The sequence below is a fragment of the Mytilus californianus genome, unplaced genomic scaffold (genome assembly GCF_021869535.1).
Source record: "Mytilus californianus isolate M0D057914Y unplaced genomic scaffold, xbMytCali1.0.p SCAF_7, whole genome shotgun sequence".
Lineage (NCBI taxonomy): Eukaryota > Metazoa > Mollusca > Bivalvia > Mytilida > Mytilidae > Mytilus > Mytilus californianus.
In genome coordinates this window covers 16,561,790-16,588,805 of record NW_026262723.1, presented here as the reverse complement: position 1 = coordinate 16,588,805, position 27,016 = coordinate 16,561,790, and the positions used below count along the sequence as shown (strand labels likewise).

The following is a 27,016-nucleotide window of genomic DNA, read 5'->3' as shown; positions in this document are numbered from 1 at the left end:
TCAAAGGTTTGTTGGAAGAATTATCAATGTTTGGTGGGGTTCGTGTTGCTCAGTCTTCAGTGTTCTATGTTGTGTTTTGAATACTGTTGTTTTTCTGTTTGTCTTTTTCTTTTTTAGCCATGGCGTTGTCAGTTTATTTTTCGACTTCTCCCGTTGGTATCTTTTGCCTCTCTTTGGCAGTCCTATGACACTTAAATCCTTCTATCATCAATTATGTTTTGCACAACGGTTTCTTTTTTCTTACTAAGGAAATGATTTTTTTGGCGAAAATAACATTGGTCTACATATGTTCAGAGTCTTCCTTATTTAAATGTATCTAATGGCAAACCTTACAAAAAGGGGCTATGTAATTCATAGGGCTAAAATGACAATTATATATTTATTTTTCATTGTTACTTTCTGATTTATAACCTTAGATCATTTGTCGTGATAAATCGATATCAGTGTACACATAAGTCATATTGGAAACTTGTTGATCACCATAAGAAAATACCAGAACGCAGGAAATTTACACACAAATAGTCCAACAATTAATTTTCATGTAGTACTTTATATTGTGTTTTACTAATTTAAGAGGGAAAGCGTTGGTGATGCTATCATTGTATAAGAATGTAAGGAATCAATTCGATTATAACCAGGTATTTTCTGTTCCTGTTTTCTTAGTGTCATGTAGTGAAATATCTGCATTGACAAAATATGACCAACTTGAGTTATTTTATCATTTCACTCAAAAGATTATCAGTTATCATATTATTTGAGTTTTTAGATATGCGACGCCTCAATTGTATGCAGAAATAGCATAAAAAATAAGTATATTTCTATGAAAGTTGCGAAAGATCTTTCAGAATCTAAAAAAAAATACAATTAGAAATTACGTTTACAAAATTTAAGATTCTATATGAATCAAGGAGACGGGAGATATAATGCATTAACAAACCCGTTATCCAATGGTTGCAAAACTATTATTTTTTCGGCTATCAATTTACTTACAATGTTTCAAGCGCCGTCAAGCCATTAAAAATATTTTCATCTAGCGAGGTGATTTGATTATTTTGCAATTCCCTGAAAAAGAACATTTTGTAAAATGTATTGCGCAACTACTTTTGTTATATAAATAAGTACATATTTACGTCGAAAATAAAGGTCAACTGAAGGTAGGACAGATCTTTTTGAAACATTAATTACCTATTGCACATGAACGGATAAATGTAATAGGTGATTTGTAAAAGCCGTTATTCTAATACGCAATGAAGATAAATATCATGGGATACATCTTCAAGATTAGCTCTAAATCTTCACAGTTGTTTGTTGTTACAGTTTTTGAATACGGAAAGACATATCTAAGTTACTATATCTTACACCAACTAGATCGATAGCGGTGCAGTCAAACTTAAATCTGACTTCTACTGACGTCAGTGATTGACATCCTATTTCCATCAAGTCCTAAGCGAGCGGCAATGAAGTTGGGGTTGATTGAAATCTGTGCAAGCAATCAAAAGTATTCAAAGGTTTGTTTGAAGAATTATCAATGTTTGGTGGGGTTCGTGTTGCTCAGTCTTCAGTTTTCTATGTTGTGTTTTGAATACTGTTGTTTTTCTGTTTGTCTTTTTCTTTTTTAGCCATGGCGTTGTCAGTTTATTTTCGACTTCTCCCGTTGGTATCTTTTGCCTCTCTTTGGCAGTCCTATGACACTTAAATCCTTCTATCATCAATTATGTTTTGCACAACGGTTTCTTTTTTCTTACTAAGGAAATGATTTTTTGGCGAAAATAACATTGGTCTACATATGTTCAGAGTCTTCCTTATTTAAATGTATCTAATGGCAAACTTTACAAAAAGGGGCTATGTAATTCATAGAGCTAAAATGACAATTATATATTTATTTTTCATTGTTACTTTCTGATTTATAACCTTAGATCATTTGTCGTGATAAATCGATATCAGTTTACACATAATGTATATTGGAAACTAGTTAAACACCATAAGAAAATACCAGAATTCAAGAAACTCACATACAATTAGTCCAACGAATAATTTTCATGTCGTACTTTATATTGTGTTTTACTAATTAAAGAGGGAAAGCGTCGGTAATGCTTTCATTGTATAAGAATGTTAGGCATCAATTCGATTATAACCAGGTCTTTTCTGTTCCCGTTTTCTTAGTGTTCATGTAGGGAAATATCTGCGTTGACAAAATATGACCATCTTGAGTTGTTTTATCATTCCACTCAAAATAATATCAGCACTTGTATTATTCTATTTGTTGGATATGGGACGCCTAAAGTGAATGACGAAATAGCATAGAAAAAATAGGTATATTTCTCATAAAGTTGCAAAACATCTTTCAGAATCTAAAAAAAATACAATTAGAAATTACGTTTAAAAAATTTAAGATTCTATATGAATCAAGGACCGGGAGATATAATGCAATAACAAACCCGGTAACCAATGGTTGCAAGGCTATTTTTTTTCGTCTGTAAATTTACTTACAATCCTTCAAGCCCCGTCAAGCCACTGAAAATATTTTCATCTAGCGAGGTGATTTGATTATTTTGCAAGCTCCTGAAAAAGAACACTTTGTAAAATGTATTACGCAACTACTTTTGTTATATAAATTAGTACAAATTTACGTAGAAAATATAGGCCTACTGAAGGTAGGATATATCGTTTCGAAACATTAATTACCTATTTCATATGAACGGATAGATGTAGTTACTATATCTTAAATCAACTATATCGATAGCGGTGCTCTTACATGTTTTAGACTTACATCTGACGTCTGTTGACGTCAAAGATAGACATTCTATTTTCATCAAGTCCTTAGCAAGCAGTAATGAAGTTGAGGTTGACTGAATATTGTGCAAGCAATCAAAAATAGTCAAAGGTTGGTTGAAAGAAATATTAGTATACGATTATCAAATAAGCAACTTAGACAGTACTTTGAAACTAAAATCCTTCATTCATCAATTATATTTTGGAAAACTGTTTCTTATTTGTTTCTTTGGTAAATGATTGTATAAGGAAAAAGGACAATTGATCTACATATATTTAGTCCTCCTTTTTTTGTTTTAAATGTATCTTAAGCATAATCAGCCGAATAGGGGTGAGGCAATTTAAAGGAAAAAAACCGACAATTTTATACCTTAGTTTTATAATTGCTCCCCGACTTAAGGCATCGGCGTTAAAGTCGAAGTTCAATGAGTTGTGTGAAAGCAATCGAAAGCAGTCAAAATGCTTGGAAGCAATATTAGTGAAATTTTATCAATTCAGGAACTTTGGCAGTCTAATAAAACTTAAATCCTTCTTTCAGCAACTATGTTTTGCGCAACGGTTTCTTTTTTCTTCTTCAGGAAATTATTTTTTGGGGAATTAATATTGGTCTACATATGTTCAGAAACTTCCTTATTTAAATGTATCTTATTGCAAACTAAAAAACAAAGGGCTATGTAATTCATAGAACTTAAATGACAATTAAATATTTCTTTCCGATTGTTTCTTTCCGATCGATATCCGTAAATCATTTGTCGTGATAAATCGATATTAGTGTACACATAAGTCATTTTAGAAACTTGTTGATCACCTTAAGAAAATTCCAGAACGCAGGAAATTTACACACAAATAGTCCAACAAATAATTTTCATGTAGTACTTTATATTGTGTTTTACTAATTCAAGAGGGAAAGCGTTGGATAATGCTATCATTGAATAAGAATGTAAGGAATCAATTCGATTATAACCAGGTATTTTCTGTTCCTGTTTTCTTAGTGTCATGTAGTGAAATATCTGCATTGACAAAATATGACAAACTTGAGTTATTTTATCATTTCACTCAAAAGATTATCAGTTATCATATTATTTGAGTTTTTAGATATGGGACGCCTCAATTGTATGCAGAAATAGCATAAAAAATAAGTATATTTCTATGAAAGTTGCGAAAGATTTTTCAGAATCTAAAAAAAATACAATTAGAAATTACGTTTACAAAATTTAAGATTCTATATGAATCAAGGAGACGGGAGATATTATGCATTAACAAACCCGTTAACCAATGGTTGCAAAACTATTATTCTTTCGGCTATCAATTTACTTACAATATTTGAAGCGCCGTCAAGCCATTAAAAATATTTTCATCTAGCGAGGTGATTTGATTATGTTGCAAGTCCCTGAAAAAGAACATTTTGTAAAATTTATTGCGCAACTACTTTTGTTATATAAATAAGTACACATTTAAGACGAAAATATAGGTCAACTGAAGGTAGGACAGATATATTCGAAACATTAATTACCTATTGCATATGAACGGATAGATTTTAAAAGGGATTTTAAAAGTCGTTTTTCTGATACGCAATGAAGTTAAATATCAAGGGATATATTTTCAAGATTAGCTCCAAATCTTCACAATTGTTTTTTTTCACAGTTTTTGAATAAAGTAAGGCATATATAAGTTACTATATCTTACACCAACAAGATCGATAGCGGTGCAGACATAATCAAATCTGATTTCTCCTGAGGTCAAAGATTGACATCCTATTTTCATCAAATGTTCAGTAAGCGACAATGAAGTTGAGGTTGACTGAATACTGTCAAGCAATCAAAATGAGTCAAAGGTTGGTTGGAAAAAAATATATTAGTCTACGGTTCTCAAATAAGCAACTTAGACAGTACTTTGAAACTAAATCCTTCATTCATCAATTATATTTTTGCAGGACTGTTTCTTATTTGTTTCCATGTAAAATTAGTTTATAAAGGGAAAGGAAAATTGATCTACATATATTTAGTCTTCCTTTTTTTTTAGATATATCTTAAGCCAAATTTGCCAAATAGGGATGAGGCAATTTAAAGGGAGAACCGACTTAAGGCATCGGCGATACAGTCGAAGGTCAATACGTTGTGTCAAAGCAATTAAAAGTAGTAAAAATGGTTGGAAGCAATCTTAGTGAAATTTTATTAATTCAGGAACTTTGGCAGTCTTATCAAACTAAAATCCTTCTTTTAGCAATTATCTTTTGCACAACGGTTTCTTTTTTCTATCCTAAGCAAATGATTTTGTGGGGAAATACTATTGGTCTACATATGTTGAAAGCCTTACTTATTTAAATGTATCTTATGGCAAATTTTGAAAAAAAGGGGCTATGTAATTCATAAGGCTAAAATGACAATTATATATTTAATTATCCTTGTTTCTTTCCGATTGATAACCTTAGATCATTTGTCGTGATAAATCGATATTAGTTTACACATAATTTATATTGGAAAGTAGTTGATCACCATAAGAAAAAACAGAACTCAGGAAATTCACATACAAATAGTCTTAAAAATAACTTGAATGTAGTACTTTATATTGTGTTTTACTATTTAAAGATGGAAAGCATTGGTTATGCTTACATTGTACAAGAATGTTTGGCATCAATTCGATTATAACCAGGTCTTTCCTGTTCCCGTTTACTTGGTGTTCATGTATTGAAATATCTGCGTTTACACAATATAACCAACTTGAGTTATTTTATCACTTCACTCAAAAGATTATCATCACTAATATTTTTTTAATTTCTTAGATATGGAACGCCTTAAGTGTATGACGAAATAGCATAAAAAATAAGTATATTTCTAGGAATGTTGCGAAAGATCTTTCAGAATCTAAAAAAAATAAAATTAGAAATTACGTTTACAAAATTTAAGATTCTATATGAATCAAGGAGACGGGAGAGATAATGCAAAAACAAATCCGGTAACCAATGGTTGCAAAACTATTATTTTTTGTCTATCAATTTACTTACAATGTTTGAAGCTCCGTCAAGCCATTGAAAATATTTTCATCTAGCGAGGTGATTCGATTAGTATTCAATTTCCTGAAAAATAAAATTTTGTAAAATGTACTGCCCAACTACTTATGTTACGTAGATACATACCAATTTACGCAGAAAATATAGGCCAACTGAAGGTAGGACAGATATTTTCGAAACATAAATAACCTATTGCACATGAACGGAAAGATATAAAAAGGGATTTAAAAAGTCGTCTTACTGATACGCAATGAAGTTAGATATCAAGGGATATATCTTCAAGATTAGCTCTAAATCGTGACACTTGTTTGATTTCACAGTTTTAAAATACAGTAAGACATATATAAGTTACTATAACCTACACCAACAAGATCGATAGCGGTGCAGCTATAATCAAATCTGACGTCTCCTGAGGTCAAAGATTGACATCCTATTTTCATCAAGTCTTACCGAGCGACAATGAAGTTGAGGTTGACTGAATACTGTCAAGCAATCAAAAGTAGTCAAAGGTTGGTTGGAACAAAATATATTTGTCTACGGTGATCAAATAAGCAACTTAAAGAGTACTTTGAAACTAAATCCTTCATTCGTGAATATTTTTTGCAGAACTGTTCCTTATTTGTTTCCTTGACAAATGATTTTATAAGGGGAAAGGAAAATTTAATCTACATATATTTAGTTTTTTTATTAGATGTATCTTAAGCCAAATTTGCCGATAAGGGGTGAAGCAATTTAAAGGGAGAAAAACGACAATTTTAAATCTTAGATTCATAATTGATCTCCAACTTAAGGCATCGGCGTTAAAGTCGAAGTTCAATGAGTTGTGTGAAAGCAATTAAAAGTAGTCAAAATGCTAAGAAGCAGTATTAGTGAAATTTTACCAATTCAGGAACTTTGGCAGTCTTATAAAACTAAAATCCTTCTTTCAGTAATTATGTTTTGCGCAACGGTTTCTTTTCTCTTTCCTAAGCAAATGATTATGTGGGGAAATAATATTGGTCTAGATATGTTCAAAGCCTTACTTATTTAAATGTATCGTATGGCAAATTTTGCAAAAAGGGGCTATGTAATCCATAGAGTTAAAATGACGATTACATATTTTTTTTTTTATAAGTTTAATTATTTCTTTCCGATTCATAACCTTAGATCATTTAACGTGATAAATCGATATTAATTTACACATAATTTTTATTGGAAACTAGTTGATCACCATAAGAAAAAACTAGAAATTCAAATAGAAATAGTCCAATGAAAAATGTTTATGTATTACTTAATATTGTGTTTTACTAATTTAAGATGGAAAGCGTTGTTTATGCTTACATTGTATAAGAATGTTTGGCATCAATTCGATTATAACCAGGTCTTTTTTGTTCCTGTTTACTTAGTGTTGATTTATTGAAATATCTGCGTTTACACAATATGACCAACTTGAGTTATTTTATCACTTCACTCAAAAGATTATCAGCACTCATATTATTTATTTCTTAGATATGGAACGCCTCAAGTGTATGACGAAAAAGCATAACAAAATAAGTATATTTCTAGGAAAGTTGCGAAACATCTTTCAAAATCTAAAAAGAAATACAATTAGAAATTACGTTCAGAAAATGTGAGATTCTATATGAATCAAGGAGACGGGAGATATAATGCAATACCAACTTTCAATGTTTGAAGCCCCGTCAAGCCATTGAACATATTTTCATCTATAGAGGTGATTTGATTTTTTTGCAAGTACCTGAAAAATAACATTTTGTAAAATGTATTGCCCAACTACTTATGTTATGTATATAAGTACAAATTTTCGCAGAAAATATAGGCCAACTGAAGGTAGGTCAGATCTTTTCGAAACATAAATAACCTATTGCACATGAGCAGAAAGATATAAAAAGGGATTTAAAAAGTCGTTTTTCTGATACGCAATGATGTTAGATATCAAGGGATATATCTTCAAGATTAGATCTAAATCGTGACAATTGTTTGTTTTCACAGTTTTGGATTTCAGTAAGACATATATAAGTTACTATATCTTACACCAACAAGATCTATAGCGGTGCAGCCATAATCAAATCTGACTTCTCCTGAGGTCAAAGATTGACATCCTATTTTCATCAAGTCCTCAGCGAGCGACAATGAAGTTGAGGTTGACTGAATACTGTCAAGCAATCAAAAGTAGTCAAAGGTTGGTTGGAACAAAATATAGTTGTCTACGGTGATCAAAATAAGCAACTTAGACAGTACTTTGAAACTAAATCCTTCATTCGTGAATATTTTTTGCAGAGCTGTTCCTTATTTGTTTCCTTGGCAAATGATTTTATAAGGGGAAAGGAAAATTTAATCTACATATATTTAGTTTTTTTTTTAGATGTATCTTATGCCAAATTTGCCGATAAGGGGTGAAGCAATTTAAAGGGAGAAAAACGACAATTTTAAATCTTAGATTCATAATTGCTCTCCAACTTAAGGCATCGTCGTTAAAGTCGAAGTTCAATGAGTTGTGTGAAAGCAATTAAAAGTAGTCAAAATGCTAAGAAGCAATATTAGTGAAATTTTACACCAATTCAGGAACTTTGGCAGTCTTATAAAACTAAAATCCTTCTTTCAGTAATTATGTTTTGCACAACGGTTTCTTTTCTCTTTCCTAAGCAAAGGATTTTGTGGGGAAATAATATTGGTCTACATATGTTCAAAGCCTTACTTATTTAAATGTATCTCATGGCAAATTTTGCAAAAAGGGTCTATGTAATCCATAGAGCTAAAATGACGATTACATATTTAAGTTTTATTATTTCTTTCCGATTCATAACCTTAGATCATTTAACGTGATAAATCGATATTAGTTTACACATAATTTTTATTGGAAACTAGTTGATCACCATAAGAAAAAACTAGAAATTCAAATAGAAATAGTCCAACGAAAAATGATTATGTATTACTTAATATTGTGTTTTACTCATTAACGATGGAAAGCGTTGGTTATACTTACATTGTATAAGAATGTTCCCGTTTACTTAGTGTTGATTTATTGAAATATCTGCGTTGACACAATATGACCAACTTGAGTTATTTTATCACTTCACTCAAAAGATTATCAGCACTCATATTATTTTATTTCTTAGATATGGAACGCCTCAAGTGCATGACGAAAAAGCATAAAAAAATAAGTATATTTCTAGGAAAGTTGCGAAATATCTTTCAAAATCTAAAAAGAAATACAATTAGAAATTACGTTTAGAAAATATAAGATTCTATATGAATCAAGGAGACGGGAGATATAATGCAATTACAATTTACTTACAATGTTTGAAGCCGCGTAAAGCCATTGAAAATATTTTCATCTATAGAGGTGATTTGATTTTCTTGCAAGTCCCTGAAAAATAACATTTTGTAAAATGTATTGCGCAACCACTTTTGTTATATATATATTCATATAGTACTCAATATTGTGTTTTACTAATTAAAGATGGAAAGCTTTGGTTATGCTATCATTGTATAAGAATGTTTGGCTGCAACTCGATTACAACCAGGACTTTTTTTGTTCCTCTTTACTTAAATGCCATGTAGTGAAATGTCTTCATTGAGAAAATAAGACCAACTAGAGCTGTTTTATCACTTTACCCAAAAGATTATCAGCACTCATATTATTAAAATTCCTAGAAATGGCTCGAAAATCAAAAAAAGATTTTCGGGTATCAATTAACTTACAATCTTTCAAGCGCCGTCAAACCATTTAATACATTAGTTCCTAGATAGGTAATCTGATTGGTTGAAATGGACATATAATTGACATTTTAAAAATATATTTCCTCATCACATTTGTTATGTTTATATAAAAAAAATCAAAGCTAATATAAAACATATAAGGAAGCTAAGGTGAGATATTACTATTAACGTGTTAATCTAGTGCATGCATATATGACAGTTACAAAAAGTGCAATGAATAGTTGCTATTCTGGTTTGCCTTCACAAAATTGCTTTGACATCATTTATGAATAAAATGAGATAAAAGATTTGAAGAGAGAGCAATCACCAACAGATTGCTGCACAAATATCTGTTTTCGGAATCAGTTTACTCACAAGTACGTCAAGTTATGATATAGATTTGCTACAATCGTCGATATTTGAAAATATTTCAATTTGAAAAATAACATTGACAAAGTATGTATAACTTCATCTAATTTGTCGTCTTCAACAAAAAACCACACGTTTAGTCAAAGCATATTAGGCAACTGAAGGTTTTCCTTCTAATATCCCAAGTCAAAGGCGATGAAGTTGATGTTAATTGAGTGCAGTCAATTAAAAGACTGAGTTAGGATTTACATGGCGGGAGATGCATGCATAGCAGAAATAAGTATAATAAAGAAACCGAATTCCAAGGCAAATTCAAAAAGCGGAAGTCCATGAAAAATGAACAAAATCAAACGCTTTGAATTAAGAAAACAAGTGAAAAACAACTGCCATTTTCATGACTTGGTACAGACATTTTCCGAAGAAAATGGTGGGTAAAATTGGTTTGAAACGCTTACTCCGTCAAAGCACCCGGTCTTGCTCCTTTTGTAGTTCTCGAAGTTACATTTCTTTTAAAAAATGTCACTTCCGGTGTTATCTGTAAGGTTATTTCACACTGGTTCTTAAAATATAAGGTTTCACTTGTAATAAGGGAGACAATCTGCAATTTCCGGTTTACATAAGTTCACATCCGGTGCCATAAGATAGCTTACTTTACACAGATTTAAAAAACAATAAACATGGTTAATATATACTTTTCTTTAAAACAAAAGGAGATAATTAGCTGCTTCCGGTTTACAAAAGGTCATTTCAGTTGTCATTTTATAAGTCACTGTATGCTGATTCAAAAAATTAATAGTGTTTGAGTTCTTTTCCCTTGAATTTGTGAAAAAAATGCTACTTCAGATTTGCACGAGGTCACTTTCGGTTAATAATTTTCAAGGTCATATGTCAGCTTCATATTTTGCAAAACACCCCATGGCTTTATCATGTTAGAGATGAAGAAATAATCAATTAGCCTAAAAAGTTCTTCCACTCAAAAGTAATAATCAATTAGCCTAAAAAGTTCTTCCACTCAACAACCTAATAAATTTACATCAGTTCTTTTGTTCCTAGCTTTTACATTTTGAATTGAGATGCACACACTAACAAAGAGAAAGATTCAGAATATGGCCTTGACCTTATTTTCCAAGTTATGACTTGAAAATCTCAAATAAAAAAAAACATTAAGTCTTTACGCTAATGGTTTGTGAGTCATGTTTTTATACCGATTAATTAAAAGAGAGGCGAAAAATACCAAAGGAATATTCAAACTCATCAATCATAAATAAATTGACAACGTCATGGCTAAAAAAGAAAAACACAAACAGACAAACAACAGTACACAAAATCCAACATAGAAAGCTAAAGACTGAGCAACACGAATCCCACCAAAAACTGGGGTTAATCTCAGTTGCTCCGAAAGGATAAGCAAATCCTGCTCCACATGTGGCACCCGTCGTGTTGCTCATGTTAGTACAAACCCAGCGATAAGTCTAATTCGGTAGGTCACATTCGGGGAAAAGGGGACGGGATTGTTGTGATGATAATTGGAAAACATCCGTTGTCATCTGTGAAACGGATATTCAATAACAGTCAACCAACTCGTGATGAATTCCGTAAAATTTACGAAGGGATGATTTCAACTTCATCACTTGGAACTCTTGGTTTAATAAATTTCTTGTGAGCGGCAACCCTCTATCAAGGAAATCATGATAGGAAATACAAGCCCTGGAATATCGTATCACCTTGGAGATGTATACTCCGTATGCAGGTGCTGCTTGAATGTTGGTACATAGAAATGGAAAGTTCACAATTGGGAAGCTGAAATCAGCTCTTTTGTCGTAAAGTTTTGTTTCAACCGACCATAATTGCAAATTTCTAGATGTAAGTCAAGATATGAGGCAGACTCTGCTAGATATGTTGTATTCTTTATATCAAGTTCGATGGGATAGATGCGTTCAACATAGTCACCAAATTTTGAATTATTTAGTGGGAGAACATCATCTATATAGCGGAAAGTGAAGTGAAAGGATACTGCTTACGTTTTTACTTTCTTCCTAGAAAGTTCTTGTATGACATATTGATTTGTAGATAACTCCTTTAAAATGTCACCAGATCGCATCTGAATGACCAAAACTTAATAAGGATATAACGAACAATTTAGAAAACGAATTTTGTCAATATCTTTTTTTGTTACAGAGGAGGTGCACACACAAGATAAAAAGTGCACGTGAAGATAGCTCTTTCAAAAACAAATTGTTTGGCTTAGCAAGGTCAAAAGCACATACACTGTACAATATAAGAAATATCTAAGAGACATATTGCGAAACAAAAATTGTACCCAAGAAAAAAAAAAGAAATGATGATAATAATAATAATTAAAAACCAACTGTTCACTGAACAATTGAAGGTCTTTCCACATGAGATTAAACTAAGTGTTTTGTTAAGAAAGATAACATAAGTATAAAAACACTAAAGCTATGACAAAACATGTCACATGGAAGCATATTTTATACTAAATTAAAAAATATATGGCTGCAAGGGACATTTCTGAGAAAATAAAGGAGATAATATGCCACTTCCGGTTTAAAGAGAGTACCTATTGGTGTAATTAGGTTGCTCACTTTTCAAAAACATAAGGTAAGCTGATTCCAAAAATATCAAGTTTAATTTTGTTTTCCTTTTATAAGTTCAAAAATGGGTACTTCTTGTTTGCACACAATCACTTCCGGTTTATTAATTAAGGTCATATATCACCCAACCCTTTGCAAAAGACCCTATGGCTTTATCATGTACCAGTTTGAAGTACATTTTGAAGTAATATTCAATCAACCTTAAATTCTAACATTTGAGAGGCAATAACTCCGATAAGATGTCATTGGTTAGTTTCAGACCAAATGTATCATATCTTCATCACATTAAAAAAAAAAAACGTTTTGCACAAGTTCTTTTATATACATCTTTAAAATTTCCAGAGGACATGCAGGAACAAGCAAAAGTCAAAATTCAATACAAGACCTTGACCTTTGACCTTTACCTCATTTTGTAAGATATGACAAAAGGACCTCCAATATAAAGACCCATGGTCTATACGGCTTACGGTTTACGAGTTACAAAAACATACAGACACATTTAATTGTAAAGGGTAGATAACTCCTATCAGATGTCTGTGGATCGCTTCTGTCCGAATCAATTGAAACTTTCTGAGAATGTTGCGAACAATTAAGAAAAAAAAAAATTGTCGAAATCTTTTTCGGTTACGAAGGAGATGTAGTAAACAGGGTGAGTTACAAAATACAATAACTGTTCAATAATATATACAAAATAAAACGCGGTATCTTGCAAAACCACAATACGGCGCAAGAAAAAACTTAAGTGGAAGAAGAAAATAAAAATAATAAATATAAACCAACTGTAAACGGTCTTTCGCCTTCGAAACATGATTAATTGAGTAACTGATTGATTGACATGACTTGAGCTGTTTTTGCTTGCTTCCATGCTTGTTTGTTTGTAAATGAGTGTCTTAACGTTTATAGCTCATTGTTCACTATACAAGGAGAATCCGTTTTATTGTAGAAATTCACTGATATTTACAGAGCTCAAAAGCGATTTCTACATCATTGAAATTTGTTCACTCTACGGAAATTCTCGGGAGGTAGATGCACAACGTTGTTGAGAGAAGATGGACGACATGTTTACCCTGCTGAATTTGAGGTCAATTGGACGTGTAGTTTCAGAGCTGTTAGGATAACTTGCATTTGATCCATGTTTTCCGAGAAGAAATGTCATAACGATTTTAAAAACCAATGGTTCAGAGAAAAATTGAGGATCTTCCCCCATTAAATTTTAAAACAATTGATAAAAAGCTTCTTCCTGTTTACTCAAAGTTAATATTGGCGTCCAATCATAGGTTTCTTCATGCTGATTCAAAACAAATATATGGTTTGTATATACTTTTATCTGAAATAAGGGAGATAATTTGCTACTTCGGTTTCGAAAAGGTCACTTTCGGTCTCATATGATAGCTTTATTCACATAGATTCCAAAAATATATGGATTCTATATACTTTTGCCTGAAATGAGGGAGATAATTTCTAACTTCCGGCTTAAAAATGTCACTTCTGGTCTCATATGATAGCAGCATTTACGCTGTTTACAAAACTAAATGATTTCTATATACTTTTGCCTGTAATAAGGAAGAAATGTATTTACTTCCGGTCTCAAATGATAGGTTGAGGTCTACCTATCAAACAAATATATGGTATATAGGTCCTTTTCCAAAACAAGAAAGGCAAACTTGGAAATGTCCGGCTTATTCAAGGTTATTTCAGGTTTACATTTGTCAAGGTCATATGTCATCCAAGATTTTTCAAAAGACCCTATGGCTTTATCATGTACCAAGTTGAAGTAATAATCAATTAATCCTAAATTAAAACATTTTAGGGGCAATAACTCTTATTAGATGTCATTGTATTTTTTCAGACCAAATGTTTCATATCTTTATCACAATAAAGCAAATATTTTGCACCAGTTCTTTTATATATATCTTATAAAGTGTCAGAGGAAATAATAAAACAAGCAAAAGTCAAAATTCAGATCATGACCTTGACCTTTTATCCTGACATCATGTTGTAAGTAAAGATTCAAGGACATAAATACAAAGACCCTAGGTCTATCTGACTTACGGTTTATGAGTTACAAAAACATACTAACAAAATGAATTACAAAATTATAATTCAGATCTCATTTGAAAAAATACTTTATACTGATTTAAAAAGCATACTGTTGCAAGGTATTTTTCTGTGAAATAAGGGAGATAATTTGCCGACTTGGTTTCTAGAACGTCACTTTCGGAATCATTAGATAGCTCACATTACACAGATTTGAAAAAGATGTGTTTTTTTTTTTACATTTTAGCCTTAAATAAGGGAGATTTTTGTTTAGAAAATATCACTTTCGGTGTGATGTGAATGGTAATTTTACACTAATTCCAAAAATATATGGTTTCTGTGTATTTTCACTTGTAATAAGGGAGATAAGTGAGCCACTTCTTGTTTACAGAAGGTCACATCCGGTGCAATAATATAGTTTCTTTCATACTGATTCCGAAAATTTATGGTTTCTATGTCTTTTTTTCAAATAAGGCAGAAACTTAGCTACTTCAGGTTTACCGAAGGTCACATCCGGTACCATGAGATACCTTACTTTACACTGGTTCGAACAATATATGTCTTCTATGTACTTTTCTCTCAAATAAAGGGGAGAATTAGAGACTGCCAAATTTGCAAAAGATCCCTTCAGGTATTATTCGATAGACTACTGTATGTTTATTCCTAAAATATATGTTTTCTACGTTCTTTTCCATTAAATCAGTGCAAATTTAGCTTCTTTTGGTCATATGTCATCTTACCCTCTGCAAAAGAACCCATGGCATTATCATGTATCATTATGAAGTAGTAATCAATTAACCTAAAATTTAACCATTTCAGGGGCAATACCTCTCATAAGATGTTATCAGATAGCTTTTGACTAAATATACCATTTCTTCCTCTCAACAGCCCACATATTGTGTATCAGTTTTGTTTGAGAACAGAGGCACACACTAACAAATTTGAAATATGACATTGACCTTCCACCCTGACCTTAGTTTTCAAGATATGACTTAAGAATCTCAAATCAAAAGACCTAAGGAGGATATGTACCCACAACATAAACAGTTTCCGGGAAGATCACTCTTACAAAAAAAAAATGTTTGGTTAAGCAGGGTCAAATTAAATAGCGCCTACATTGTACAATATATAATAAAACAATATCTAAGCGACACATAACGAAACAAAATTTTGACTTTAAAAATAAAATTTTGGCAGAAATAAAAAAAAATAAATTAAAAACCGATTGTTCTTTCCACATATTTTAAAAGGAAAATAAAAACTCCCCGTAACAAAATGTAGATTCCGGTGTCAGATAATAGGTTAATCTACGCTGATTCCAAACATACATGTTTTCTATATACTTTGCTTGACATAAGGGAGATAATTTGCTACTCCCGGTTTCATATGAGAGGTTACTTCACACTGATTCTAATAATATATGGTTTAAGGTACTTTCAAATGGAATAAGTGCAATTAAAAAGGCTACTTCCAGTTTACACTAGGTCACTTCCGACTGACCATTTTAAAGTTAAATGTCTTCCAAACCTAATGCAAAAGATCCCATGCCTTTATCATGTAAAATATGAAACTATAGCAAAGGTCTAATTCTAGAACATCAAATTTACCTTTGACCTTGACCTATATTTCAAGGTTATAGGGCAAGGACCTCGTATCAAAAGACCTTTAATTTCTATCATATAATGGTAAAGAGTTATATTACCATACATCTTATTTTTAACATTTCAAGGGAGAAAACTCCAAGTAATAGTCACTGTATCGCTTTTTGGAAAAAATTTCCAGTTACGACATATGACAACTTACAATTTGGTGCAAATCTTTGGTCGATAAATATGACAGTTTTTTAGAAGTAGCATGCACAAGTAAAGGCAAATAAAAATAAAACATGGCCTTTAGCTTTGCCCTTGACCTCATTTTCTTTTTTGTAGACCCAGAACTTCAATTCAAAAGACGCTAGGTTTCTTTCACTTATAGTTTATGAGTTACTATTACATTTCACTTAATATGTCGAATACATAAAGGGAATATGGAACCTTTAAATATCTTCGATATAAATTATTCTTGATAACCTGAGGATATAACGAACAATTTTTTAAAACATTTGTTTTGTAATCTTTTATGGTTACCAAAAAGTAGTGCACACAAGAAACACAATGTTCAAGGAGATAACTCTTACAGCATGTACAAAGTAAAGTGTTCGGTTAAGCATGGTCAGTTTCAATGTATTACTTGTTGAAACATCAATACTGTGCAAGAAAAATATCTCAGACAGTTTTATTCAATTTTCATAATTAATTTGAATAAAGAAACATAATGTGTCTATATTTACAATACATATATCGATACCAGTATCGACAGACTTTGAAATGACATCAAAGATTTATACTACAATAGCTATAGTTGTATTAATAGTGTTTTCTGCAAGCAGGCAAAAATCTGCAAAACTTTTCTAATTAGTTGCTGTAAAATTCCTAATAAAAGCTTAAATTTATTTAGTCTGATAATTTCTTTAGAACAACTTTTTCTTTTCAATCGTTTACCAAAGGATTTGTCATAATTTTACAGATGTTCTGTTTTCTTTAATTAAAAATTGAATGCTGTTTTTTTTATAATTTTATTAGAGGTGTAAAAGCGTTGACCGAAGCACATTTTCTGCGCTTCATATTAAAAATGTGCGCACGATCAACGGTTTTACAACCCTATAAAATTATAAAATGTTATGCTACAACAATGAAATTAAGAGTTATACCAAGCTTTTCGTTTGTTTTTCAATGCACTATTTTAACATTGTCACGGATAACACGTGCAGTCATAGATGTTGTATTTTGTACGGAAATAAAATTATATCTTGGAGTGCCTTGCGATTCTTTTCAGCCAATCAAAATTACGGATTTTTTTTAAACATACATGTTTTGTAATAGTCAGCAATAGCAGACGCTAACTCTGCGAAATAACGTATTTAAGTAGATTTTATGTCTTTTATTCTTGACTCTTACACCACAAAAATAATAACGAAATATCTCGAATTTAGTTTACTCATAATTAATAAAAAGTTGGAAACATGTTAGTTGATATGACGAAGGTCTTAATACATAAAGTTTGATTTCCTGTGAGTTCTAGAAATATGAATTGACAATCGAAGGTGTATGGCGTCAAATAAGTTATATTATTTTGTTTTAAACATATTTTGTCTCAATTTTATAATAACCAGTCTTCCCTGTTTCTGTTTATCAATTCGAATTATCAAGGACAACAATTTTAGAAGCCCAGTCATGTCATTAAATACATTTGCAGCTACCGTGGTAATTTGATTACCGTTGATGTTCCTGAAAAAATAACTCTTTATCGTATTTGTTTGTAAATCACATTACATAAAATGCTTGATAATTGAATTAGAATTGGAAACTCAACATATACCCTAGCGCACTTAACACGAATGAAATCCTGGATAATCATAGGTCTGTTCTATGTTCATTTGGAACTTCAACCAAAAATTGTATTGGACACCTAGATTACATAAGTATCCTTACAAAAACGTTATATTGGTCTTCCAAGTGCTCAACGAAACCTCTTTATAAATTAACATCACTTCTATCAGCAGTCACAGCCGGGCTTTAAAGTTATTGTGAAACTAATTATTCTAGAGGTGGCGTGAATCGGATGTGGATACTTAAAAATTCCAAAGATCTGTTAGAGTACATACAATCTAAGACTCTTTCATCTTGCAATAGTATTAAAACATTTGACTTTTCTACACTTTACACAAGTACTCCCCATTCCAAACTAAAGGACAAATTGAAAGAGTTGTTCCTGCTTTGTTTAATAATAAAAAAAAAAAAAAACCAACGGAGATACAAGTATTTTGCCTTAGGGAGGAATAAATTGTACTTTGTAAACAATCACTCTGATTCAAACAAACAATTCTCTGAAACTCACATTATCAAGATGCTTGATTTCTTGATTGACACCATATTTGGTACGTTTGGAGGTTTTTCAACAAATTATCGACATTTCCATGGGAACTTAATGTACTCCTCTTCTTGCCGACTTGTTCCGTTATTCCTATGAGGCTGACTTCATGCAGGAGCTTTTTTTTAGAAAGAATGAAAAGAAGCTAGCATTTTCATTTTCGTCACTTTCCGCTATATAGATGACGTACTCTCATTAAATAATTTTAAAATGGTGACTTTGTTAATCGCATCAATCACATCGAACTTGCAATAAAGGATACAACAGATACAGTTAAGTCTGCCTCATATCTTAAGTTACGTCTAGAAAGTGACCATAAGGGTCGGTTGAGAACAAACCTTTACGACAAAAGAAATAATTTCAGTTTTCCAATTGTAAACTTTCCCTTTCTGTGTAGCAAAATTCAAGCAGCGCCTGCAAATGGAGTATATATCTCCCAGTTGATACGATATTGCAGGGCTTGCGTTCCCTATCATAATTTCTTTGATAGAGCGTTGCTGCTCACAAGAAAGCTATTGAATCAAGAGATCCAAGTGGTGACGTTGAAATCATTCTTTCGGAAATTTTACGGACGTCATCACGAGTTGGTTGAACTTATGAAAAATCTGTTTCATAGATGACGACGAATATGTTCAAATTCTCGTAACTACAATCCCGACCTCTTTCTAACCGAATGTGACCTACAAAATTAGACTTATCACAAGGTTTGTACTAACATGAGAATCACGACGAGTGCCACATGTGGGGCATGATCTGCTTACCCTTCCGGAGCTCATGACAACAACCCCGGTTTTTGATTGGTTTCGTGTTTATCAGTCTTTTTTTTTCTATGTTGCATTTTGTATACTGTTGTTTGTGGTTTGGTCTTTTTATTTTTGCCATGGCGTTGTCAGTTATATATCGACTTGTGGGTTTGAATGTCACTTTGGTGTCCCTTTGGTGTCTGTCGGCTCTCTTTTATAAAAATATTGCTATACAATATTTCTGATCTGAATAAAAGCAAGCACATAAGCGTGAAAAAATATAAGCAAATTGGTAGTAAGATATGACTTGTTGAAAAACCTATTGCATATGTAATGACTGATGTAAAATTAAAATTCATTACTCTTATACGCATTATATGATTGATATCAACATGATGAAGGGATATAACCTGCAAGGTTAACTCTTGATCTTTATAAATCTGTGTTCTCAGACAGCTTTTTTATCTATTGTTATTGATAATTAAGAATACAGAAACATATATCTGTATTCCTATTTTTAATAACAGTTACTATAATTAAAAAAAGGTCGACAATGGTCCAGTCATACTTAAGGTTCATCTGACGTTAAGGACTGATACATATGTTCATCATGTCATTTTGCAGCGGTGAGAAAGCCGATTTTGACGGAGAAAGACATAATTATCTAAAAAGTAAAATAACACAAATATCGAACTCCAAAGAAAATTCAAAACGAAAAGTCCCTTCTCAAATGGCTAAATCAGAAGCTCAAACACATCAATCGAATGGAAAACAACTGTCATATTCCTGACTTGGTACAGGCATTTCCTTAAGAAGACAATGGTGGATTTAACATGGTTTTATAGCTAGTTAAACCTCTCACTTGTATGACAGTCGCATAAAATGTCATTATATTGACAAAAATGTGTGTACAAAACAAACAGACATAATAAGTAAACATGTCAAAAATAGGGGTACAGTAGTCAACATTGTGTGTGTTATAATATTAATCACTATAAAAATAAACAAATATGTCAACAAAGAAAAACAAAATGGCATATAGACAAAGCACATAAGCAAAGTTAAAAGGAAAGTATACAAAAATTTACCATAGCACAATATAACAATGACGGGATGTATAATTACCGAGATACGCCAAAGGGATATTACCAAACATGGACTAAACAGTAAAGGTAATAATTTACATAGACAAATAAAAGAACAGTATAACACGTAATTAAGATGATAAACAACGTAAGTACCTAGCATCTATTTTTCAAGACCATCATGTATTATATGTGAAGATGATACGGAATATTTATCAACAAGGTCTAGGTATCTTCCGATGAACATTTTTAGAAAAAGGACGAGACGTTCTTTGACATAACTCCGGTTCATCAACTTTCTGCTCAGACACTGGTGACGTTTTATAAAGTCTGAGTAGCAGCAGCAAGCTCTTGAATACCGAATGAGTTGGAAAATGTATATCCCATATGCAGCTAAAGTTGGTAAGATGCTTCTGAGGTGGGGGAAATTGATAATTTCAAAATTAAAATCGTCTCGTTTGTCACCGTTTCTGGTACTGAGATGATCGTTTATTGTTATTGATAAATAGGAATACAGAAACATATATCTGTATTTCTATTTGTCAATAACAGTTACTATAATTAAAAAATCGGAAAATACCAAGACCTTGTTGATAAATATTCCGTATCAATGCCTGTACCAAGTCAGGAATATGACAGTTGTTATCCATTCGTTTGATGTGTTTGAGTTTATGCTTTTGCCATTTGATTAGGGACTTTCCTTTTTGAATTTTCCTCGGAGTTCAGTATGTTTGTGATTTTACTTTTTTTATGTCAAATTTGATGTATAAGTCTAAAAATTAGGCGGAGGAAGCCGTGTCTGTTGTTTCGTTAATTTCTAGTTCTGGAGGATATATAATGGAACCCAATCAGAAAAGATTGGCTTGTTAATTGAAAGAACATCATCAATATATCTGAATGTAAAATTAAATGTGGCTTCCTTGATCTTCTTGTTTTTGACAAGTGTCTGCATGAACTCCGACTCATATGAAAATAAGAAGAGGTCAGCAATGAGGGGCGCACAGTTCGTTCCCACATGATATTTACTACATTTTACAACAAACAGAGTGATAGAGTTGCAGTCATAGTTAAATTTGAGTTCTCCTGACGTCAAAATATATCAATAAAGCGTCTAAGACAGTCCTATGAAACTAAAATTCTTCATTCATCAATCATAATTTGCAGAACAGTTTCTTATTTGTTCCCTTACCAAATGATTTTTTCGGGAAGTATTTTGTCAACACATGTTCAGTCTTTTTCATTTAAATGTATCTTACGCAAAATTTGTACCTGCATGTGAAATTAAATTATCTATCTGATTTGTTCTGTAAGTATCTGAATGAACTCCGAATAAAAAAAATAAGAAAAAGTGGGCAAGCAGAGGCTGACAGCTGGGTCCAAAAGGAATACCGACAACCTGCTGGAAATTGTTTTCATATTCACGACAACAAACAAATATTCAAAACAATAGTAAGAAACTGAAGATAAAGACGCTGTCTACCAATATGTTGTCTTCCTTATTCAGAAATAACGAAAATTTTGCCAAACTGCTTTTCTTTTAGCTTGAATTGAACAATTTAGATTTAAGGTTTATTGTTCATTTAGCATATATCAATACAATGTAGTCTATTTTACGCAAAATGACGTGCACATTGCAACTTTAAAATCAAATATAAAAATTGCTCGATAGCCTTACAAAATAACAGAGTAGTTATATATTTTTTTACATATTTTGTAGAAATTATTAGTTTTATCTTAATCACATTATTTTTGCAAATTGTATTAAGTATTAAAAAGGCAGAAAATACCAAGGTGTAGTTTAAAAGTCGCAAGTGGAAGAAAAATAGATCACGCCATAGCAAAAAAAAGAAAAACGTAAAATGACAACAAAAGTTCACAAAACGCTTCAACGAGAAATAAAGACTGAGCAAAACGCACCCAAACAAAAACTGGATCATCATATGCTCCAAATGGGTAAGCAGATCCTGCTCCACTAGTTACGATTGGGCTCATTTTATGATGTCACAATCAAGGAAAAGAGGACTTGATCGTGTTAGCGAACACTTGCAGATATCTGTTGTGACATGTGCCTAACATATTTCATAACGGGCAATTACTCGTGAAGGTATACGTAAAACTTTTGAAAAAGATGAATTCATCTTTAACACTAGAAATCCTTGCACTATTGCGCGAAAAAAAAAACAAATGTCCATTTTATGATTCTTAGGACTAATTATCGCAATAAATCATAGCTAAAACAATTAAAAAACTCATCAAAGATACCAGGCTTATAATGCTGTACGCCAGAAGCGCTTAACATATTGCAACTACCATAACAATGATAATTCATTTCATAACAGGGGTGCCGACTACTGGGCTTGTGATAACCTTGGGGAGAAAATCTCAACCAGCAGTGGCATCGACCCGGTGGTTGTAAATAAACTCATCAAAGATACCAGGCTTGTAAATGTGTACGTCTTCAAAAGACTCATTAGTGACGCTCGAATCAAAACATTAAAAGTCCAAATAGATAAATTACAAAGTTGAATAGGATCCATAATTCTTAAAGGTTCTACCAAATACATCTAAGTTATGCAGAAACCCTTTTATATGAACAGGTTTCTCTATTGAATTAGATAAATCAAACACAAGTCTCTTGTAAGTACAAAATTTGAACCTCATGTTGGATTTAGTAAATGGCTTAGTATACAGAAAAAAGAAGATAAAATGTCATATCTAGACACTGTAAATATTTGAAAGAAAACAACATAAAACATTTGGGTGAAACCTACTACAGCATATTCTACATCCAATGTTTTTCGATTACAAAGCGTATTGCATTTCTCATCAACGACAAAACATATCGATTGTATTTAAAAACATTTTAATAAACCGTTCAACAACAGAGTAAGTTTGAAAAAAAAAATCATTATTTTAGCAGTCGTTAGACAACATTTAAATAATGTGTGATATTCCAGAATATGTGCTTGCTTTAATCTGAATTTGTCAACTAATAACTGCCCTAGGTAATAAGCATAATGAAACAGGGAATATCAGAAGGACCTTGGACCCATTATAACATTGAATAACACCAGTATTTGAAATAAAATATATATGATATTTTTTTAAACATTTATTTTATTAAAGACAAAATTAGCAAAAACTTCAACAAAAGTCAGGATACGAAATCGATAAACACAAGGAGTGAACCGTTGCGTTGTCCAAGACGAAATAAATCATCAAATGACATGTACAATATAAAAAACTACTTTAAATATTTTTCTGTTTGCATAAATTCTATTTTATTTTAAAAAATACTAGAAAACACAAAATTTTAACACTGATTTGACAAACTTTTGATAATGTCGTTGAAAAATTGTTTGTTCTTAGCGACTTATTTTGCAGCGACTTTCAACCCAGAATACTGTGATATTCAATTCTGCTTAAAAGATTTCAGTTAAATCCCAAATTAATTTCTTAAACGAGCCGCACAACCTCGAATAGCGTTCACATGTATAAAAAAAAACCTTTACTTGTTAAATACTTTTCATCTTTAAGTTGTCAAATTCCACAATAACACTTAATAACACAATCATGAACGCTTATATTCCCACAACTTAAATCTAAATACTTACAAAACGGTTGTTGAATTTGGAATTTCAGACGGAACTGTCGTTAGACCTTTTAATCCGCAAAAAACAGTAGAGCCATCACAAGAACATGCTTCAGGGCACCCTAAGACTGTACTTTTAAAGACAGTACATATAATTAAAAAAATGGTTTGTCGCATTGTCGCTTTAATTTACCTGCAAACAAATAATCATTGGACTGTCAGTTTAGTTTGGTTAAATACAATATAAAAGGCAAATGATTAAAAAAATACTTTACTTATATCAATTCACTCAAAATATGACAGTGATGAAGCTATACTTTTATCTCTTCCGTGCAAATAAACTGTTAAAATGATATGAGACAAAACTCTATTAGCAAAAGTTAATTATCCATATAATATGTAATTTACAAACAGCTAAGATTTCCAAGAAAATCTTTTCGTTCAAAACATTTATCCGACTGAAAACGTTCTTATTTTGTTCGTTCATAGAATTTTTAATCAAATCATACACGTAATGACTTATTTGTTAAATAAACACGGAGTATTTCTCGTGATCCAAAAAAGTTTTTAATCCTTGAAAAAAGTGAACGAAACGAATAACATTTTTTTATGAAGGCTTAATACAGAAAATGTGCGTAGAACGGACGGTTAATGCCCAGAATATAAAAAAAACTGTACATATCAAAGATTAGGTTTATCGATGTAGATATATTGAAATTTTAGTTGATGCATATTCTACATCGATTATATATTTGTTATTGGTCATAAACTTTTTCGTCGGTTAACCGTGCGTTTAAACGTACGTTCAGCATAACTATGTTTTTCTCTGTGGGTCTTCCAAAGAGTTCTGATTGTGCACTCCTATTGCTCGACTTGTTTGTGTGCCCATATGGAGCTGCTTACATAAAGAACCTTCTGATCTTTTCTTCGATATTGACAGGGATGGACGACTTCATAGTAGAATATATGACAAAACGAGATGACTACAACTTTCCCATTCAAAACTACTCATTTATCAGCAGTAATAATCCTCCACTACATCGTTTGGCGTCTATTCATCTAAGTTAATACGCTGCACTTGTGCATGTTCACACTTTATGGATTTCATTTACGGAAAGTGTGCTCCTTAAACCAAAAGTGCTCGAACAGAGTTATGAGGAAGAACGATAGAAGTCGATAAAACATCAGTTTTACGGTCACCATCACGAATAAGTTAACCGATACGATGTGTCGACGTGCCAAGTCAATAGCGGCTTGTCTTTTCTCGGTCTTAGATCTTTAGTCGTCTGATATGTAATTTATTTATTTGGTGGGTAAAGGTCAATGTAAACCACGATATTAAATGTTCAACAAAGTAATTTATTTTAATAGGCGTGTATACATATTTCGGCAAAACCACGAAATCCAATATCGACAAATATACATTTGTTCCTCAATCCACGAAATTGGAAAGCACGAAAATAAATGAATCCACGGTAACAAACAAAAACATTGGGAATTGCATTTTCTCCAACAGGAGCCAGACCGGGTTCGTCCACAGGGTAGGTGACTACTACTATGCATGCATCATCCACAATGCAAATTCAAAATCAGTCAGAAATAGCGAATAGGACACAATCGGTAGATTACAAATGTTACAGCCAGAAAATCACCTTTTAATTGTAGCCAACAAAAGACACAAATCAATAATAAAATTTAACAACATTTATTATACACAAGTTTACAAAAAGTATTACACAAAAAGAAATGTCAACTTAACTGTCAAAATATATGTCTGATCTTTTGTCTTTACTTTCTCCGGAAATCTTCTCGGGAATCCACGCAGAATATTACGTCCAATAGGTCACACTTTAGTATGATGTAGTTTGTAAATAAAAGTGTCAATCCAACTGCTGAGAATATTAATGTCTATCGATGTCTATGTCTGAAAGTTTAACTTAAGTGTCTGTATATATATAGTTGTCACGGAAATCTCTAGAACACACTGTAGAAAGGAAACTACTAGAAAACTTTAGAACGGAAACTTCTAGCACAATATTGACGTTCGAATTACGCATTTTTTGTTATGATCATTCTGGAAACATTATGTAAGTAAAATAGAAAGTTCTAATCATTCCTTGAGTGTCTATGATTGTTCCAGTGATTTTAAAACTGCACAGTTACAACATGTACAATACCATTTTGTAAACAAGTACAAATTATGTAAGCATATTATTAGGCCACACAAAAAACAAATTAGGCCAACTAAATAAATATGATAGTTACAATATCATAACACATATCAGACGATTGAAGATCCTAGAGAACAAGCCGCTATTTTTTCCTCAATCCACGAAAATTGGAAAGCACAAAAATAAATGAATCTACAGTATTTAAAATCTTACACATCTATTACATTAAAATTCTGTAATCAACATGCAAATGTGTATGCTAAATTTCTATATACACGTACCAGAATGGTATTAAAGCCCTGATGAATGCAAACATACAGTACTTGCAACCTTAGGCGTTACTACTTTAGCGGTCAGTCAGCAGTTATTGATCAGTCAACTATCAGTAAAATTTGGGTCAAACTTACGTCACCAATCCGTCACACTTACAATGAAAATATTTGACTGATCGGACGGATCGGACGGATTGAACTTTCTGGCGAATTTAACTCAACTACGTCACATGTCGAACTCTTACAAACTACGGAATTGAAGTTTCGTTTTATTTGATTAAAATGGTGCCACGGAAAAAAACGAGTCGTTTACTATTAATCATTCAGCAAAGTTTTCATAAGTAAAAGTTAACGTTTGTTAGAAGAGAAGTGAAATATGCAGATAAAACTAAATTTTATTTTCATTAAAGTATTGCGATTGTCGTTGGTATATAGACATTTCTTTTTATCAAACCCGATGAGTGCTAAACACGGTGTTTATCGCGATTGCAAAAATCTAATAAATATGCCGAAATTGCTCTAAAATATAAAACAATCAAATATTACAAATATCAGTGCATAATTTTCAATAAATAAACAAATATGGTGGTGGGACACTCTAAAAAATGCAAACACAATATAAAGTATATTTTTCTCTTAAATTCATCATATCTTTTGGAGAACAACCTATCCCGATATACAAAAA

General features: G+C 31.8%; 1 protein-coding gene across 4 annotated transcripts in view; it reads right to left on the bottom strand.

Annotated features, from left to right (window-relative positions):
- Positions 1-27,016, bottom strand: part of LOC127707822 (protein slit-like) — a 51,421-nt gene that overhangs the window by 13,380 nt on the left and 11,025 nt on the right. For 3 of the 4 annotated variants that reach the window (XM_052212572.1, XM_052212573.1, XM_052212574.1), the window contains exons 2-7: positions 23,911-24,081; positions 9,078-9,149; positions 5,777-5,848; positions 4,091-4,162; positions 2,491-2,562; positions 991-1,062 (exon numbers count right to left, since the gene is read on the bottom strand). In XM_052212572.1, coding sequence (XP_052068532.1) covers positions 991-1,062; positions 2,491-2,562; positions 4,091-4,162; positions 5,777-5,848; positions 9,078-9,149; positions 23,911-24,065 — 515 coding nt within the window. In that variant the 5' untranslated portion in view covers positions 24,066-24,081. The remainder of the gene's footprint in view (positions 1-990; positions 1,063-2,490; positions 2,563-4,090; positions 4,163-5,776; positions 5,849-9,077; positions 9,150-23,910; positions 24,082-27,016) is intronic. The other variant, XM_052212575.1, reaches the window with a different exon arrangement.